This window comes from Meleagris gallopavo, chromosome 1 (assembly GCF_905368555.1).
Source record: "Meleagris gallopavo chromosome 1, MGAL_WU_HG_1.1, whole genome shotgun sequence".
Lineage (NCBI taxonomy): Eukaryota > Metazoa > Chordata > Aves > Galliformes > Phasianidae > Meleagris > Meleagris gallopavo.
The window spans coordinates 179,140,333-179,159,370 of record NC_139404.1 but is presented as its reverse complement, the minus strand read 5'-3'; the positions used below and the strand labels follow the sequence as shown (position 1 = coordinate 179,159,370).

The 19,038-nt window shown below is 41.6% G+C and overlaps 2 protein-coding genes across 13 annotated transcripts in view; one reads left to right on the top strand and one right to left on the bottom strand.

The window, feature by feature from the left end:
• LOC109365463 (uncharacterized) overlaps positions 1-8,340 on the bottom strand; it is a 29,929-nt gene extending 21,589 nt beyond the window's left edge. For 6 of the 7 annotated variants that reach the window (XM_085216282.1, XM_085216284.1, XM_085216283.1 and 3 more), the window contains exons 1-3: positions 8,153-8,340; positions 6,210-6,405; positions 5,465-5,530 (exon numbers count right to left, since the gene is read on the bottom strand). In XM_085216282.1, the coding sequence (XP_085072408.1) occupies positions 5,465-5,530; positions 6,210-6,405; positions 8,153-8,340 (450 nt within the window). Of the gene's footprint in view, positions 1-5,464; positions 5,531-6,209; positions 6,406-7,086 lie in introns of all 7 variants that reach the window. The other variant, XR_014881107.1, reaches the window with a different exon arrangement.
• A 386-nt stretch (positions 8,341-8,726) lies between these two features.
• GRIA4 (glutamate ionotropic receptor AMPA type subunit 4) overlaps positions 8,727-19,038 on the top strand; it is a 229,016-nt gene continuing 218,704 nt past the window's right edge. For 5 of the 6 annotated variants that reach the window (XM_085216278.1, XM_085216276.1, XM_085216281.1 and 2 more), the window contains exons 1-2: positions 8,727-8,855; positions 9,942-10,100. In XM_085216278.1, the coding sequence (XP_085072404.1) occupies positions 8,768-8,855; positions 9,942-10,100 (247 nt within the window). In that variant the 5' untranslated portion in view covers positions 8,727-8,767. Of the gene's footprint in view, positions 8,856-8,894; positions 9,506-9,941; positions 10,101-19,038 lie in introns of those variants that run through there. The other variant, XM_085216280.1, reaches the window with a different exon arrangement.

Here is a 19,038-nt window from a genome sequence, read left to right as displayed (position 1 = left end):
TTTTTTATGAGTGCTCTAAGTGACATAAGGTTAGATAATTCCGCCCTTTCACAGGGCACATTTTCTTCCCCAAAAGGCACCCTACTTCTGTTACAGTGCTAGTTAGCACAGCTAAAGACAGAGGAAGTTGTTCTAAATTGTATTTGGGATTATTTTAAAAAATGTGACTGTAAACAAAATCTGACCTGACTCACAGAGTATGAATCACTGTTTATTAAGTAATAAATAAATCGACAGCTTCAAAATTAATTGTTTTTAAGGCATTTTAGTGCCAGATGAGATCATTCTAGCCCTGATTTGCTTCATGTAACTTCACCTTATTATGCAATGGACATACCCACTTTGATTATAGTTAGAAGAACCCCATTATATATACATATTTAAAGAGTTAACTGGTTGAAAACAGATGTGTATTGATCATCAGAATGCTCCTAAGAACACACACCTCAGAACAAATACCAGGTAGGCTTGTAGTACTTAAGACATCAAAGAGTGTTCTGATTTTCTAGGAAAACAGATCCTAGTTGTACAAACAGAGAGCACGTGGCTACAGCTGAATGGCAGCAATTACCTAATCTGCAGCTTTCACTGTGGGCTGTAGGGACAAGTGCTGGAAGACGGCTACAGCTAAGACAGACAAACAGATTTATTTGAGATAAACCTCAACTCTTCCTCTGAATAAAGGAAGTAAGAATATCCAAACTGTGGGCTGAAAATGCATCCCCTAATACATGCTAATGTATGCCCTATGTATGAGCTCTATTGCATGAGCTCTAGTTAATATGAAAATTAAGTAAAAAGTAGAATCTGTGTGTGTTAAGAAAAGCATTAAATTTCTTGGTCTTTTTTTTTTTTTTTTTTTTTTTTTCCTCTCCTCAGAGCTGGGAAATAGCTTCATGTAAATACTTAATGCTTTGATATAAAAGTACAAACGGCATGATGGAACTGTATTTGTCTCTCAGATTTACTGATACGGGTCAGTTTGGAATGGTGAAAGATAAGACTAGATCACGGGGCATACTTGGGTGAAAATAATCCTTGTTATTGGCAAGAAGCCTAATGAAAACTAGTTTTATTTTAACAAACAATTTAGTGTATCAAACGGCCGTTATATTCTACAAGCATGATTCTGTAGAAATAGCACTGAGGGTTCCCTGGTTTTTGTGCTTAAATTTTTCTATCAAATTTGTAGAGCAGTGGCTTCTTCACTGCCATCTCAGCAATCTCCCCATATCCTTTCTTCTCACCTATCTGCCATCTAGACTACATCCTCTTTGCCCATCTGCCATAATCCATATGAGGCTTCTTCAGCTAGAGCTGATGTAGTGAGTCTGGAATATCCAGCGTGAGCCACAGACTTCCCAGCTCATCCTTTCATGTGGGTGGAAGCATTGGAGAGAACAAGAGCTAAAAAATCTACCATCCTCAGGTAAAGGTGAATTTTCTATTTGTGTTTTATGGATAATGTTAATTAGGTCAATTAGTGAGGGAGCTGCTCTGGGTAGAATGGAAGCACTCTCACTTTGCTACCTCAAATGAGTACTCAGCAAAGATATGCATAAAAACTGAAACAAAATGCTTAGGTCACTCGAAAGTAATGCCTCCTACTTATTTCCATGGAAACTGCAACAGATACAAAGAGCACAGTAATATTTTTTGATAGAGAAAATTCTCTGCTACAACATACTATTGGTTCAACATAGTTGCCACCATTAGCTACACATTTTTGACACAGATGAACAAGAGATACAATTTTTGACACTGATCAACAAGAGCCTGTGAGCCACATTCACAAAAAATCTGTGGGACTATCCAGAACGTGGCTTGTCTTTCACATCGTTGTCTCCACTGCTGAGATGCACCACCCACCGCCTCACTGAGCTCACACCCCCTGTTTGGTCTCCATAAACGTTTAGCAAGCACTGATTAATGTCACTGAATGCCATTTTGTCCTCATAGAGGAATTCAATTCCACACCTTTGCTTAATCTGTACTTCCATGGCATGCACCATTTGTTGAACCACTCCTCTTCTGCCATCTGTCTCACAGCAACAAAATGTAATAGAATATTGGTGGGAAGGTTCAACTTCTATGGCCATATCACCAGCATTCACCTCTAACATCATGAGCAAACATAATAAAATAGGAGGCATTACTTTTGAAGCAGCCCTTGTTCATTTATTTTAAACGGTATTTCATGTAAACTTACTGTAAGAAGGTATAACCCATACAGCAACTAGAAGACTAGCAATCACTCATGCATCATTTGCGCCAAGGATCCAAGTATTATTAGAAGTGATGTGAAGAAACCAGCATTAGCAAAAAATTGATATTTTTCACTATAAAAACAGGCCAGATGAGCTCAGGTGGAATGCATTTAAGTTGGTGCAATTTCCCACATACACACATCTCTAATTGATGAGGAAATGGCCCCATCCTTCAGACTGCCTGGCATTCACTACTGCGATAAGCTGTGCTTAGGAAAAAAACATTGCTTCAAACATTCTTACTCCCTCAGGTACATCCCATGATGCAGATCAGGTTATAAATCTGACCAGAAGAAACGTATTACACCATTAAAAATGTAACAAAGATGAGATTAAATTTAAAGGCCATAGATTCCAATTTTACTCTTCTGTGAAATTTACAGGGACCTTCCTGTCTGGGAAGTATTGCAGAAGAATCTCAAAATACTAATTGACTGAAGCAATGAAGTGGCAGATGAAATTCAGCATCAAAAAAAAAATGCAAAGCAATGCACATGGGAAAAATAATTTTAACAAAACTATATACTCTAAATTAGTTATTACCATTCAGGAAAGGGATCTTGGAGTCCTTGTTGGCAGTTTTCTAAAAACACTGCCTGCATACTCGGAAGGAAATGGCATTTTAGGAACAACTAGGCAAGTAAATGAATAAAACAGAAAACACTTTTACACCTGAAAAAAGAAGTGTCCTATTCTGGGTGTCCTACTTTTTCAAAAGTTGCAAGAAGACATGGAGAGAGCAGTAGCATGGAGTTCTAGTATATAGCACAGAATATAGAATATAGGAGGACAGAATAGTTGGAGGATGGATTCTTCACCTTGAAAGAGACATAGCTGAAGTGTAATATTATAAAGATATACATAACTATGGGTGATATGGTATGGTAAATGGCTTTTACCTCTTTTTTCTTAGCAAAGTGCCAAGAATGGCAAATATGAAAGATGTAAAACCAACTAAATAAAAGAACTTCTTACAGTGAGTTTTAGACTCATTTGTATAGGATAATGTGGACACTGAATGTATAAAATATGCTTAAGATAAACTGGATAAATACACGGAAATTATGACTGTAGGAAACTCTTCAACACTTTGACCCCACTGAAATCTTCAGTTTAAAAACCTGAAATCCCTGACTGTCAGGAGCTGAGAGCTCTTAGTGAGGAAAGACTTCTCTGAAGTTCCCTCAAGTTTAAATGAACCATTGCTCAGATTCTCATACCTTTTACCCAACAACTTTCCATCAGTTAATTCTGGATATAGGATGTTCTTTTAACTGGGCATGAGGTCTAAATTAATTCTATCAACATTTCTCTCAAACTGGAATAATCGTGTCTGATATCACTGTGATTTAAAGTATAATCAACCTTTTTAGCTTTCTGCAGGACAATCACAACAGCCTCTCCTTTCAAGGTCAAGATCTCTTAGCACATATATTTAATTTCTTAAACTTGGTACATTTGAAAAGAACGTTTGCAGACACTGTGGCAGAAAGGAATGGGAGCAGTGGACGAACGCATTCAAAAACCAAATGTTTTTACTACCCCTGCCTCAGTATCAATATAACACTGTTAATGAAAAGCACTATTAAAAATAATTACCCGTTCTGGCTACCCAAGCATTTAGATGAATAAAAAATAAGTCAATAAGAACAAAAATGCAAGAAAGCACTAAGGCAATTTCCTGAAAATGAGTTCGGTGACTGAAAGGAACCTATCTGGCTAACTGCCTTGTTCTGGTGCACTGCTTATCTATTCATGACTGTTGGTATTGCTTCAAGAGCTGATGTGAGATGATGCCAAAGGGTGGAGTGTAAACAGTTCTAGATGAATGATTTGTATTTTATTTACTTTTTATTGCCCAGAAGTGCTAAGCACTTCACAGAAGACATATCTTTGTCCCAGAGTTTACAGTCTAATGGATCTATCTGACAGGTATGTGTGAGTTACAACATATCATAAGGCATGAAAGGACTAAGAAAGGACAGGGTGCTGAGTGAATTGTTTTATTGCTGAAGCATTCGTGCCGACCACATAGCGAAAGTCACATCTGAAGCAAGACTAATCTAAATGACTGAATTTAATTTCCAGATTGATCTCTGCCCAGATGGCTGTGCCATGGGAAACCTTTGTGGCACAGACATTTGCCTACTCAGAAGAAGCTCATTCAGCAGCACTGGCACACAGAGCAGAGGGAGGGTGTTCTCTGTTTTCACACTGTCACTGCCTCAGTGCACCTAGAATCTGCTAGGGAGGAGTGGTGAGGGATTTTGTTTCCGTGTCTCTTACCTTCCTCTTTCATCCTCTCCATAATTCTCAACCTATCCTTGATAATTGTGCAGCTTCTTTATGTCTTTCTCAGCCAAGTCCTCTCTCCCTCACAAAGTTACGTGTCTTCAAAACCATAACAACATGCCTTCCTAACAGATTGTGTAGCTGGGATTTATATGTTGAATGCAAGAATGTATAAATATGAATCAAAGTTGCTACTTCAGCATATGGGTATTTATCAGTACATATGCATTAAAGTTCTGTCCATATGACAAAGTATCTATATCTACTTCATATCTTGCTTTTTCTCTAGGATTTCCATAAGGTAGATGCCTCTGGTTTTTGCTCTGTAGTTTTACTCTTCCTGGCTAACATACAGCCCTCATTTCTTCTATAGCAAAAATCTTCTCATATTCATCCTCTTCCTTCAGGGTCTCTTCATAAACGTATTTACTCCAAGCACACGTCTATCTGATGAAGACAACAGCTAAATGTTTTCAATCTTTGCTGGAGGGAAACTGCATTGTATTTATACACCTCCTGCAGCAGGATTCACTCAGGTGCTGCAGCAGATAGTCAGCATCTCAGCTGATGTTCTGAAAAAGGAGTCCTCTCTAGCAGTGGCCTCCAGGCAAGGCCAGTAGAGCTGCTACGTGCCCTAAGGCAAAGAAAGCATTCACTGCCAATAGATCCCTTCTAGTCTATCCCATCCTTACTCTTAAATATTTGGTAAAACACTTTTCAATCATTTCTCACCATCAGAATTATTTTTTTAATTGTTAGTAAATTACTTTTACCCAAGTCAAGTCTGTTTTGCCTTTGACAGTGACTGGTTAGTGTCCTGTTGGGGATGGGGAGTGAGACAGCAGTTGCATGGCACCTAGCAGTCAGCCAAGGCTAACTACAGCAGCAGCAGTTTAAAAACTTACCTCCCCTTCTTCACTCTCCGCCTCAATCTTGATTATGTCCCCGTTGCCTCTCCTGTCCCAGTTTTTCTGAAAGGTAAACACTGTGATCAAATATTTGGTCATCTACCATGCACTTTGCCAAACTCTGCTGAACTGAACTTTTGCCCTTTGACACTGCAACCTGTCTCTTCTTCTTCCCTTGTGTCACTTAAACAAAACAGCAATATGGTGGCATCCTCCTGTTTCTTTCCTTTGCTTTCCAGAACTAAGAAATGATCCTGAGATGTCCACTAAAGGCAGTATCAAGAAGAGGATGAGATCATCTCCAGGAACAGCTGAGTGATACTGCTACTGGAACACTGGGTTTATCTCTAATCACAAATATTAGAAACCAAAGCAAAGGAAATGAGGGTTTTAACAAATGAGAGTAGGTAACAACTGGAACGACTTATCCAGGAAAATGATGGATTTCCTATCTTCTGAAGTCTTTAAATCAAGATTGGATGTTTTGCTAAAGTATATGGTTTTACTCCAACAAAAATTACAGACTTTATATAGGAACTGCTATATGAGTGAGACTCTTGGTCAGTTCAAATTAGACCACTGTATGAAATAGTCTCCTGCAGATTCTCAAATTAAATTTAAGTTAACATGTTACCATTATATTTGACATATAGACATAAACATACTTCTTATTTCAGCTGATAGGCAGAAACTCACTGTGCCAATATAACGGATGTGAGTCTAAAATCCTAATCTTGTTTACCTGGAGTACTGCATCCAGATGTGGAGTCCTCAGTACAGGGGAGACATGGACCTGTTGGAGCCCAGAAGAGAGCCACAGAAATGATCCGTGGAATGGAACACCTCTTCTACAAAGGCAGGCTTGAGAGCTGGGGCTGTTCAGCCTGGAGAAGGCTTTGGGGAGAGCTGAGAGTGGTTTTACAGTATCTAAAAGGGAGCTACGAGAAAAAAGGAGACAGACTCTTTAGCAGGGTCTGTTGTGACAGGACAAGGGGAAATGGTTTCAAACTAAAAGAAGGAGGATTTAGGCTGAATACGGGGAAAACGCTTTTTTACAATAATGGCGGTGAGGCACTGGCATTGTTGCCCGAGAGGTGGTGAATGCTCCATCCTTGAACACACTCAAGGTCAGGCTGGATGGGGCTCTGAGCAACCTGATCGAGCTGTGGATGTCCCTGTTCACTGCAGGGAAGTTGGACTGGATGACCTTTAAGGTTCCCTTTCAACTCAAATGATTCTATGATATGTGCCATGAATTCCACGTGTGTCAAATTAACTCAATGTTTTACATGTTTCCAGGCTTCCTTGCTACTAATAGTGAATAATCATCCAGCCGCTATGCAATGGAAATTTTACTCCATCCTCATTACTATATTTTCCTGTGATTTCCAAAGTCAAAAATTTGAATGCTGAAGGATGGGGAAAAAAGGGAGAACTGTACTTAGGGGAGAATTCAGGGAGACAAAGATTTCTTGGCAGGCAGGAAGAAGAAAAAGACAAGCAAGAGCAAAACCAGAGGTCACAAAAAGCCATTGGTAAATAACAGGCAGCACGAGTCGACAGATTCAGAGACAGATGGGAATATGTGGTGGGAAAATAAAGGAAAGTAGAAAACCTACTGAAAAATAAAGGAATGAGTATTCCATTGTGCAGATGAAGTCTGTTTACCACTGACCTGTGAAGAAATCTCTCAAAGAGTAATTTATTTGCAGGAACACCACACTACCAAAAACACACACAAACACACACAGTCACACACAGGTGCACATGCCCATGCAAATAGCTTTATGCATCTGTTTTCAGTGCTCTTTGCTCAGTCTTTGCATCATTCTTCAGAAATCACTGTCACCCTCCACAGCAATTCAAGGGGATCTTTCTCCCCTCTAGGGTACAGAAATATGGCAAGAAAAGAAGCCTGGGTGAAAGCAGACAGAGTTCTGGTCTTGGAACAAACGCGTTTGAACACAAACCAACAAAGTTCACCTTAAAAATCGATAATCTTCCATATTGCCAATTAACATTTCAAAATTAATTTAGTGAGGATCTGATTGTTCTGTGCAGAAATCTCTGCAAAGCCACAGGTAAAACCAGAAACTCCCATCTCTGACACACAGTTATTTTGGGATGACTTCATTACCTATCATTTATTACATGCGTCTTTTTATTATTAACTGCCATTTCCCCAGACCTCTGGCAGCCGCTTTGGCGGAACTTCCAAGGCTTCAAACACACCGATAAGTGTTTGGATGCAAAAAAGCTCTGTGATTTTTCCCACCGAAGGTTAAAATAAATGAATAAGCGGAAGGCGGAGGAGCAGGGAAGTTTTCCTTTCATTCACTCCTTCCTTTTGGCAGCGGTGCCCGCTAGGTCTGAGCGCATCCCCAGCCCTTGCCCCCATCTCTGCCGCAAACCCCGACAGAGGGGGGTCCTGTCGGGACGTTCCCCCTCCCCCCGACCTCCGCAGCTCAGTGCAGGTGGATGCGCGCTGCCACCTTCATTAACAACAACCGCTGCTTAATGACAGCGGCCCCGGGCTGCAGCAGCCCAGCGCGATGAGGCATTCCTAGTTCTTGGCCCCTCTGCTCTGTCCCCGCGGTGCAAAGTTCCGGATATGCGGAAAAGAAAACAAAATAAAGAATGATAAAATAATTAAGAAAATAGAAAACAGAAAAAAAAAATTAAAACCAGAGGGGTCTGATCTGCGTTGCCGCGGCGCTGCGGGGCGCGTCTCCAAAGCGCAGTGGCTCCACGAGGCGGCTCCGCGGAGGGCGCGGAAGGGCGCGGAACGTGCGCGGCCGCTGTCCGCCCGCGGCGGTGCGGGAGGCGGCGGCGGCGGCGGGGGTTGAGGGGGGGGGATGGGGAGCACGGCGCATGTCCGCCCGCGCCGCGCCGCCGCCAGCCGCTCCCCCCCGCCGCCAAACTCACCACCATCTTCTGCATGTGCATCGCTCGCAGCCGGACACAAACCGCTCCCCGGCGATGGAGACTGCGGGAAAAGCCCGGCGCGGCGGGATGGCTTGCTGAAACTGCGGCGGCTGCGGGAAGAGAAGCAGAGCGGCAGAGAATAAGCAGCAAATCCTAAAGCCACGGCAAAATAAAAATTGAAAAAAAAAAAAAAAGAAAAGAAAAAAAGAAAAAGAAAGGAGAAAACCTCTCTTTTTCTCCCCCTTTTCCCTCTTTTTTATTTTTATTTTTATTTTTAAATTCTTGATTTTGTTTGTAGCCGCCTCGTCCTCAATGCCTCTCTGAGCAGCATCTAGCGAGCGAGCGGGAGAAGGCGAGAGAGAGGCAAAAGAGAAGATGAGGATAATTTGCAGACAGCTTGTCTTGTTGTTTTCTGGCTTTTGGGGACTAGCAATGGGAGCTTTTCCTAGCAGCGTGCAAATAGGTAAGCGCTGCATTGGGCTGTGTGCGGGTACTCAGGGGTTCGAGCCTTTGCGAAGTGAGTTGGGAAGGCGGCTCTGAAGGCAGCTTGCAGCTTTCTCCTCCACCACCATCCCATTTCCCTGCCTTCGTTGACAGCCCGCGTGCATTTGTGTATGTGTGCGTACGTGTGTGTGTGTGTGTGTTTGCGTACCGTAGGAAGGATGCTCATCTTCTGCCCAACTCATTCCAGCCCCGGGGTGCACAGGCTCAGCAGGAGGGGAGGGCGCCTGGGGAGATGCTCCTGGGCTGCTTCGGCCCCCTCCGGCTTCCCGTTTCCTTGCACCGAGGTTGCGGTAGCGTAGGCATGGGGCTGAAAGGCAGCCCTGCGTTCTCTTCCCGTAGTTGGAAAGTTTGGGATTTTGAAAGCTTCTCCGCTTAGCTCTATGCCCCCTCCTCACCCTTTTCCCATAGCCTCCCGCTTCCCTCCGGCCAGGCGCGTTTCGGATGGGACGCAGCTATCTGAATTCCTTCCAGCTCATCTCCATCGCTGCATCACTGCCCGTGGACTTGTGGAGATGCTGCTAACAGAGCTGAGCGGCTCCCTGCCTGCACATGGCTGTGGAAGAGCAAAGTTCATTATATTCCTGTTTAGTGCAGATAATCCGACACAGAGTGGGTATTTTTTTTAATCCGGAAAGCATCGTTCCCCTTAATCAGCCCGCCACTTCATGTGAGAGGTTTCTGAGTAGCTGATTTAGCAGTGTGTTCAGTCGCAGGGAGATGGAGGCTAAACACTTCCAAAGGTCACTGTAATCATGGCAAATCGGGGTATTTACATGTGAAAGGCTGGAAACCGAGAAGTCGGGAAAGAAGCATGAAGCGTCGGGGTGGTGAATATCGATTGAGAACAGTGATTTAAAGGCAGCGGTTGTGATTATGAATGTGATTAGTTCCTTGCTCATTAAAGTCTTAGGACTTTCCTTACTGTGCAGCTTTGGGAGAGTCAGTTGCTTGGTGTTACAAGACAGTAGCTTGCCAGCAATTCACCCTGCCTCCTCTGCGTCTTGCTATTTTTTTTCTTTTTTCTTTCTTTCTTTTTTTCTTGTAGGTGGTCTCTTCATCAGAAACACAGATCAGGAATATACTGCTTTTCGATTAGCAATTTTTCTTCATAACACCAGCCCCAATGCCTCCGAAGCACCTTTTAATTTGGTTCCTCATGTAGACAACATTGAAACAGCTAACAGCTTCGCTGTAACAAATGCCTGTAAGTAAACGTGCCATTGATTTGACCAGCTTACGGGTAGATTGCAATGAAAATAACAGGAAATCACATTGCTATCGTGCATTGGAAATATAGCAGAAAGTCTGTATTTGGTGTAGATACCGTAGCAGAAGAGCAGGGGGGGCAGCAGTCCTTGTTAGTCCTAACTGGAGCACAGTCCCCTCGCCTGCCTTGTGCTCTCTAACCTGATGTGACATTTACTTTAGTGTTATTCCTGTAGTTTCTCGCTTTCTGGTTTCTATGGAGATGAATTTTGTTGTTGTAAAGAAAAATTATGAATGTCTCGATCCATCCATAAACCCCACTGTTGCTCTTGTTCGTGTTTGGGTCTGACGTGCCTTGCATGTATTTGGAAACATACAAGAATGTGTATGCTCATGAATGCTTTGTTAATGCTTGGAAAGGAGATAGGGAAGCAGCGGTGTGCAGGATTATATATCTGAGTCGGTTGACGCTGCAGTTGATCTGGTGATGTCACTTGAGGCAGCCCTGCTCTTATATTCTAGGTTGTAAATGTCTCTTATCATCTCGTAATGCATACATCCTGTGGATATGTCTCTATGCATCCATACATTGGTGCCAAGTCAAGTTAGTATCTGATCTACTTGATTTCACAGACCACCTCAACTGGAACAAATATTCTCTTCCTACTATATATTTTCTACACACACACACACACACACACACAGGCTCACATACGCCATGAAAGGGAAACAAAAAATGAAATGCCTTTACCAAATAACAGTAACAGTTAATCTTTTTTATTATTATTTTTAACAGATTATAATTAAGTGAATTTCCTACATTTCGATCACCTCGGGGTCCTTAGCAGTGGCTGAAACACATGCTGAATAGTGCTTGGTCTCGGAGAGCAGCAGAGCATCATTTCTATTTAACTTCACGTATGTCAGGCTGATAAGGAGGAATTTATTTTATTACATAAGACAGTGGGATACAGTGTGACAAAGCTGAGGGCTGTTAGGAACGTCACGTTCGTGTTTCAGAATTCAGTTCTATGGGTTTTCCTCTGTGGCCTTTAAGTTTTTGAACCCTTTCTCTTCATTCAGGAACAAATTGCCTCTGGATGTAGATGCCCTGAGCGGCATTGCTTATTGAGTTTAAAATAGAAATGAGCTGGAGAAGGTCTTCCTGTCCACTGTGCCTTTAAAATATGTTCTGTGTTTCTCCCCAGCTTCTCACAGCCATCTTTTAATATGTAAACATGCCATGCACTGTGCAGTTCTCATATATAATTTATTGAATGTGCACTAAATTTATTTATATGAGTCTTCAGTACTATAAGTTTCAGATGACCTTGCCACCTTATTTAGCAGAAAAAGCTTCAGAGCTGCCAAAATGGCTCCATTCATTTCAGGCAGGAAAGACTGATGTCCCATTAAGTGTGAATTTTATATTAAGCAATGTATTAGTTGTGTTTAGCATGAAAATCAATATCAAATTCCATGAGAAGAAAGCATTTCAGAAGGGCTTTTGAAACTGGGAGGCATCAGATGTGTGCAGGTGTAGTTCATTGAGAAAACATTACAATGCGTGTCAAGTTTGCAGGCGCCGATTACATATTCCGTGAAGACAAATGACAGAGGGGCTTTTTTTAAACTTCAGTTTTTAGTGAAGGAGGAAGGGACTAAAAATATTGCATATTGAAATCAGTAGTTCTAGATAAAGTCAATTATCTTAGATTCTGCCTACCCATCTACTTCTGCCAAATAATTTCAGAAGCAATTGTTACTTTTTGGATTAAGGGTATTGTGGAGAATTTCCACTGGAGCGCTAGTGAATTAATTCTGATTTGCATACATTTAAGATTATCTAAAGTTGAACCACTTCTGTGTGTCAGACTTCAGTGCCTTAGATTCAAACAAGGGTTGTCCGAAACTTTCCCTAATTTCAATGATCCACAGCAGATTCTTCTCTTGTTCCAACCACCTCAGGTTATTTCAGCTTGAGCATCTTAACTGAGGAAAACCTGTCCCCTTCTATTTGCTACAATCTATAGAAACAGTGATTCATAACCTTGTTATTTTTTTTCGTTAAAGTGAACCCATTTTTATTTCTAAAGAATTTAATGACTCAGAAATGATAATCTGTACAGTAAACGGGGAGGCAGAGAAAGAAAGAGAATAAATGTATATGTTTATATATGTGTATACTACTATAATTCTGTAATTATATTAAATAGACATAACCCTATAGGCCTCTTCAGCTCTGTGCTTCCCACTTAAACCGACAAGTATTTTTAGTCCAACTTTGTGTTTACTTTACATTTTGTAGACTCGTTTTAATAATCTGTTTCTCATTTTTCATATAATACTGAAGAATATATTTTAAATAACAAGTGTTCTACTAATGAAACACAGGCAAAGTGACTGACAAGTGAATAAACATATCACGTGTCCCTTAAGCTAAATATGAGCAGAATCCTGCAAAAATCAATTGTCTGATAGCTGGAGGACACTGACTTCCATGTGATTGAATTTCCTGGCTTGACAGAGGCTTCTAAAGCACAGATGTGTGAGGTTTTCTAATCTAATTAAAGAAGCCCCACCATCAGCTCAGAATTAAATGATTTCATGGCAATATAAAATGATAACTCTTTCCTGAACCACTGTTAAACAGTGGCTTTGGACCTTGTTGTTTGTATAGAAAAATTCCTCTGTGCACACGTCTCCAGGTACAAAGTACAAAAGCATTAGAGCTGCTGGGCTGAACTGAATATTCATGTGAGTTCATGCATGAAGGTCTAAGACATGACTACTTACCTCTGGATCTGTTTCCATGTGCACAGAGGTTACTTGTGAAGATTCAAGGCCTGGCTCGTTGGATGTGTTAGGGACCCTATACAGACAATTTCAAAGGATTATGGAGGGTATGTTGGTGGGTAACCCACTGCAATGTTGGAAAACTGTGGAGTATTTTTTCATTAAATATAAACATATAGCCAAGTGTACATTCAGAAGTGCCTTTGGAACTGGAATAATTTTGTAAATTCCATTTAATATCTGTCTTCTAATGATTGTCATGCACATTTCTGTTTTCTTTAAAAAGGCCTAGGCCTTTCATGTGTGAATGCACATGAAACACGTTTAAGCACAAGGACTCTGTTGTAAGTCAGCAAAATGAATCTGATCTGTATCAGTTTGGAGATAGTCTTTCCTCTCCTTTCCCCTTCCCACTTGCGTGTTTTATTTAAACCCTGTTCCTTTTTGCACTGCATACATTATTCAGAGAATCTCTCTTACTGACAGAGAGAGCTGAAATTATTGCAAAACATGAAAAGTACAAGGTTCTTACTCATCAGAGCACAATACACCAAAGCTGAAACATATGAAACATTGACATACATTGGTTTGCACATTACAAGTGGGAGATTTTGCTCATGATTGGAAATCCAAATTCAGGTAGATGTCAGAGATCCGAAATTTGCGTTGGTTATTGGAGAGCATTTTAGATATTTATTCTTCAGCTGAATGCTGAAAAATTTTCACCATCGCATGCAGAATCTATATTGCATTAGTAATTCTTAGCAAAGCCATCAACATTATACCTGCTTGAATCATTTTGAGAGGAAGTTGTACAGTTTCGCAAAGAACCATCTACCTTCCAACTCTTGTCTTGTGGTTGGGAATTTTTGTGTTGAAATTTCTGATGCAGGCCAGGATGGCAATTTAGAATAGTTCGACTGGAAGGGACCTTCCAAGATCATCGCATCCGACTGCTTGACCTCTTCAGGGCTAACCAGAACTTCAAGAATGTTATGAAGGCATCAATGACCTTGATGAGGGGATAGTGGCCACCCTCAGCAAGTTTGCTGATGATACGAAGTTGGGAGGATTGGCTGACACGCCTGAAGGCTGTGCTGCCATTCAGCAAGACCTGGACAGGCTGGAGAGCTGGGCAGTAGGAAACCGGATGAGGTTCAACAAAAGCAAGTGTAGGGTCTTACACCTAGGGAGGAAGAATTGCATGCACCAATACAGGCTGGGGGATGAGCTGCTGGAGAGGAGCTCTGCAGAGAGGGACCTGGGCATCCTGGTGGACGACAGGTTGGCCATGAGCCAGCAGTGTGCCCTGGTGGCCAAAAAGGCCAATGGCATTCTGGGGTGCATTAAGAAGAGCGTGTCCAGCAGGTCGAGGGAGGTGATCCTCCCCCTCTACTCTGCCCTGGTAAGGCCTCATCTGGAGTACTGTGTCCAGTTCTGGGCTCCCCAGTACAAAAAAGACAGGGATGTCTTGGAAAGAGTCCAGCGGAGGGCCACAAAGATGGTGAAGGGCCTGGAGCATCTCCCCTATGAAGAAAGGCTAAGTGAACTGGGTCTGTTCAGCCTTGAGAAAAGACGACTGAGAGGGGACCTGATCCAGGTTTATAAATATCTGAGGTGTGGCGGCCATAGCGGTGAGGCCAGTCTCTTTTCAGTGGTACATGGAGACAGGACGAGGGGAAACGGACATAAGTTGCACCATAGGAAGTTTCTCATGAAGAACTTCTTCACGGTGAGGGTGACGGAGCACTGGAACAGGCTGCCCAGGGAGGTTGTGGAGTCTCCTTCTCTGGAGATATTCAAGTCTCGCCTGGACGCCTACCTGTGCGACCTGGTGTAGGGAACCTGCTTTGGCAGGGGGGTTGGTCTCGATGATCTCTGGAGGTCCCTTCCAACCCCTACAATTCTGTGATTCTGTGATTCTGTGATTGCCCAAATGCTTCTGAAAGGCATGAAGCACCAACTACAGCTCTAGGAAGCCTGTTTCAGTGTTTAATCCCTCTTATGATAAAGAAATTTCTCTTAATATTCAGTCTGAACCTCCTCTAGTGAAGATTTGTATCTCACATTCTTCCTGTTTTAACAAATTAGTAATCGCTGCATTTATCTCAGCATCCATCATGGTATATAGTGCATAGTTGTTGACTTTGAAGGGCCTTGAAGGAGAAAAGAAAGAAGAAATGTTTTCTCTGCCCATTGTGGATGAGGCATTCTGGTTACCCATAGTCTTTGCACTCCAAATTGCAGTGCAGATTCTGAGCCAAACTTTGTTCATTTTTTTTTCATGAAGAAGTCACACCTGTTCCACATCTGGTCATACTGTTTTTCAGAGTGATCTTGTTTTTCTTAAGCCTTTGACTCCAAGACCTCTGATTTTTGTGGCTAGCTTTCATCATTAAAAACACACTACACTGTGACACTTAGTTACAAAACATGTATAGCTACCTTGGTTTCAGTTCAGATCACAGTACATGAGAAGGCAACACTGGGAGCTTCATTATGGAATGTAAAGCTTAGCAGGGCACCTTGCTGCCCAGGTTACCATATCTTCTCCGTTCTGCAAACAAGCTCTTTAAAACATAGCTGAAGTTGTTCCTCTGTGCATGAGCAAAAATATGACAGTCAAAACTACGTGCGCTCTGTACAGCATGGTGCACTGTGATATTTGCTACAGTATTATATTCCACAGACTATGAAATCATTATTAATAAAGTCCACCCAATCCATTTGGTTTGTGAAAACACATGCACAAGCCATGCTCTGATTTTCTTTCCTGGAGAAGTCATTCTGGAATACACGTACATATACTCACTTGAAATATTTGTTTCAAAAATCTTTCATGTATAACCAGTCTTGCAGTTCTTGTACATGATTAGGCTAAATGGGAAAGAAGAGGTCTTGGTTCAAGAGTTTCATCAGTACCTCATGTTAAAACTACAGCTTTTCCTTTTGAGTCAGTTTAACTTCATGTGTGTACTGAAATGAACATATCCCTAATGCATGTAACTTGGGGCAAATCAAACACTCTTCATCTTGCACACAATTCATTTCTCACCAAATTTTTATCTCTTCCCCCAAATTGTAATCCCAGTAGATAGTATTGAACAGCAGAGTTTGCTACATGTCACTTAGATCGGGAAAGAAAAAAAAAAAAAGCCTACTGGAATTAAAAAAAATTGTATCTTGGAATAACTTCACTCTCTTTCCAACAGTTTCTTTGACTTTAATGCCCACCAGATCAAGGGCGGGTTGGGGACCTGAAACTAGTGGGTCTGACTCTACCTCACCAGAATGCAGTTTCTGGTTGAGCTCCACCAAGTTTGGAGTCATCCCCAAGGGCAGACAGGAGCCTCTCTCCATGAGTCCATCCCTGGCCTTGCGATGTCGGCTGTGAGAGCGAAGGTGGTACCATCTGCCGAGGCATCCAGGAAGCTGAGGAAATAGGCTCAGATGTAGCATTGCTTTTATATCATGACTGTGTCATTTCACTTAGAGCAGTTTCAGCTTTGATTTTGAGAAGATTTTTACTAAATTTGATAATTAATTCTACTTTAATAATTACAGTTCACTTTAGCAATAAGTGTGTACCTTTAGCTTAATAATCAGTGTCATTTATACTGTGATGGTTTTTATTTAGAAAGTGAATTTTGATAGAGTTTAAAGGCATTTTCACAGAATCAGAGAATTACATGATAGCTGAGCTGGGAAGGGACATCTGTGTCCCCCTGGCCCAAGCCCTGCTCCAGCAGGGACACCCAGAGCAGGGTGCCCAGGGCCACGTCCAGGTGCCTTTGAAAGGTCCCCAAGGAGCCTCCACAGCAGTGCTCCTGGTGTTGAGAGAGAACCTCCCGTGTGCTACTTTGTGCCCACTGCTTCCTGTCCTGGCACTGGGCACCATTGAGCAGTCTGGCTCTGTCCTCTTTGCACCCTGGCTTCTAGTATTTGTGGATACTGATGAAATCCTTGTGTGCCTGTTCTCTGAGCTGCACAGTCCCCAAACTGCTCTTTTGCTGTCAAGAGTAGTACAGCATTCCCAAGGATGCAGTTCAGAGTTTTGAAAGTTACCATAAAGGGATACCATGAGCTCAGGTTGGAACAGCAAAATCAAACAGTATGCTAGTTGCCTACAAAAAGGGAACTGGATTAAATCTTATTGTTCTGAAATAGGAGTGATTACATAACAACAACAACAGCAAAAAGCAATCCACAACATTTGAAGTGTTTTTCTTTAATGTATGGAATTAGTCTCAAAGTAAACCACAATTCTCGAAAGTGATTTCTCTTAAAATTCTGTTATTTGAACTTGCTGATAGAATCAGAGACTATGTGTGTACTTATATGTCATTTAATATATGAAGGATTTTGTGCATGTGTACCTGGGAGATCTGCATTCAAAGAGTTTCATAGCTCTAAATGCGATCCTTGTACAATAGCTGTATGGCAGAGAGAAAACCAACCATCAGTAGCTCCAATCCATCAGAGTCTGGATTTAATTTTCAAGGTCATTGTTGGGAAAATAAAAGATGGGCCTTTGGTGAAATATAGTCAGATTTCTTCAGTGAAAATTCAGAACATGCATTTCTCTGACATGAAATAAGGCTTTTGTCTTAGCATTGTACTGGACTGGCTAAAACTGTAAACTCAAAAGCTTTATTAGAAGCTACAGAACTAATTTCATCTTCCTTTCATGGTATTAATGACAAAGATTGTGCTACTTCATTCCTCCTGCAGCAGCCAACACAGTGCAGTGCGGTGTTTTTTGTCTAAGACAAAGCACCTTTACAAAAGTAAATTAAATGGATTAACTTTAGCTTTATCATTGCAATCTAAGTTTGTATGCTAGTCAAAATAGCTTATGCATTTCATTTTTAGATCTTGACTGTTTTAAGACTTGCTTGATCACAAGAGAGGAAGCCATCTGCTTTGATTTCTTAACCATTTTACATCCTGCCATGAATTGTGCAAATTCAGGTTGTGAACGGGTGTGGTTATTTCAATTTAAATACGTTGGGCCGTACATAATCTTTTCTTATAGGTCTTACTTCTTAATACGTGACTGATTTAAAAGGGGTGACATTTGTGCCAGTGCACACGTGAAGAAAGTCATAAATTGGACAAGTGTAATTAAAAGGAAAATTTGGTCTCCTGTCTGGATTTCCACTTCTCCGTACAGTTGGCTTGAGGCAATGATTTTGGACTAGCGCAGCACAAAATTGTCTAGATTGGCCTGGGTAGGAAATCCTGCAACTTTGGTGGGTGTACCAATATCTGAGTTATGTGGTGGGACACAAAGCCCAAGTGGACAATGTATTCCATGGTTATAATGGTTCTTACCTATTTTATTAATTTTTTTAAAGATCTTGCTAAGTTATAACAATGTTAATATGAATCCTTAATAATTCTATATATCTGAGCTGTATGTTTTCAGACAACCAAGTTAAAAAAGAGAGGTTTCCTCACCTTTTGGCATGCAGAGCTTGTTCTACTATTTCCGAGCAGCACCCTTCTTCACAATGGGAACTGCTTATTACTAAGCACTTAAGAAAATCTGTCCTTTTCTGCGTGATAAAGCATGAGTCAGGTGCCTTGTTTCAGTAGTGTTACTTCTTTGTGAGGATTTTGTTTCTTCCCTCTTTTCTTTCCCATGACCCTGCCTGACTTGTTTGGGTGAGCACAGCTGTTTATTGGATCTCTGGTTCCTTATGGTCAGGTGGGTCCAGAGTGTGACATACACACCGTATTTATATTGGCTGTGTGATGTGAAGAGACAGACCATTTTCTTCACAACATTCCTCAGATTATGGATAGGCTTTCTGTGGGAATCAAAGGGGAAGACCTGTGTTCACAAGCTGCTGTTCTTGCTGGGTGCTAGCCAACTGCACTGACATGAGCAAAATCCTGCTCAAATATTGACCCTTGTCCCACAGCTCTTTCTCCAGGCAGAGCTGTTGCTGAGTTAAGTAGGGGCTTTACCTGCACTGGGATTGCAGGCTGGAAGGGACAGTAGGGTCAGCTTGTTTGCAAGATGAATGGGTTTTCATACTTTTCTCTCATTTCTCAGTTTTATTGAGTATTAAATTGCTTAACTCATGTTATTTTTAAAAATATATATATGTTTAGGAATTGGACCTCTGCTGTGC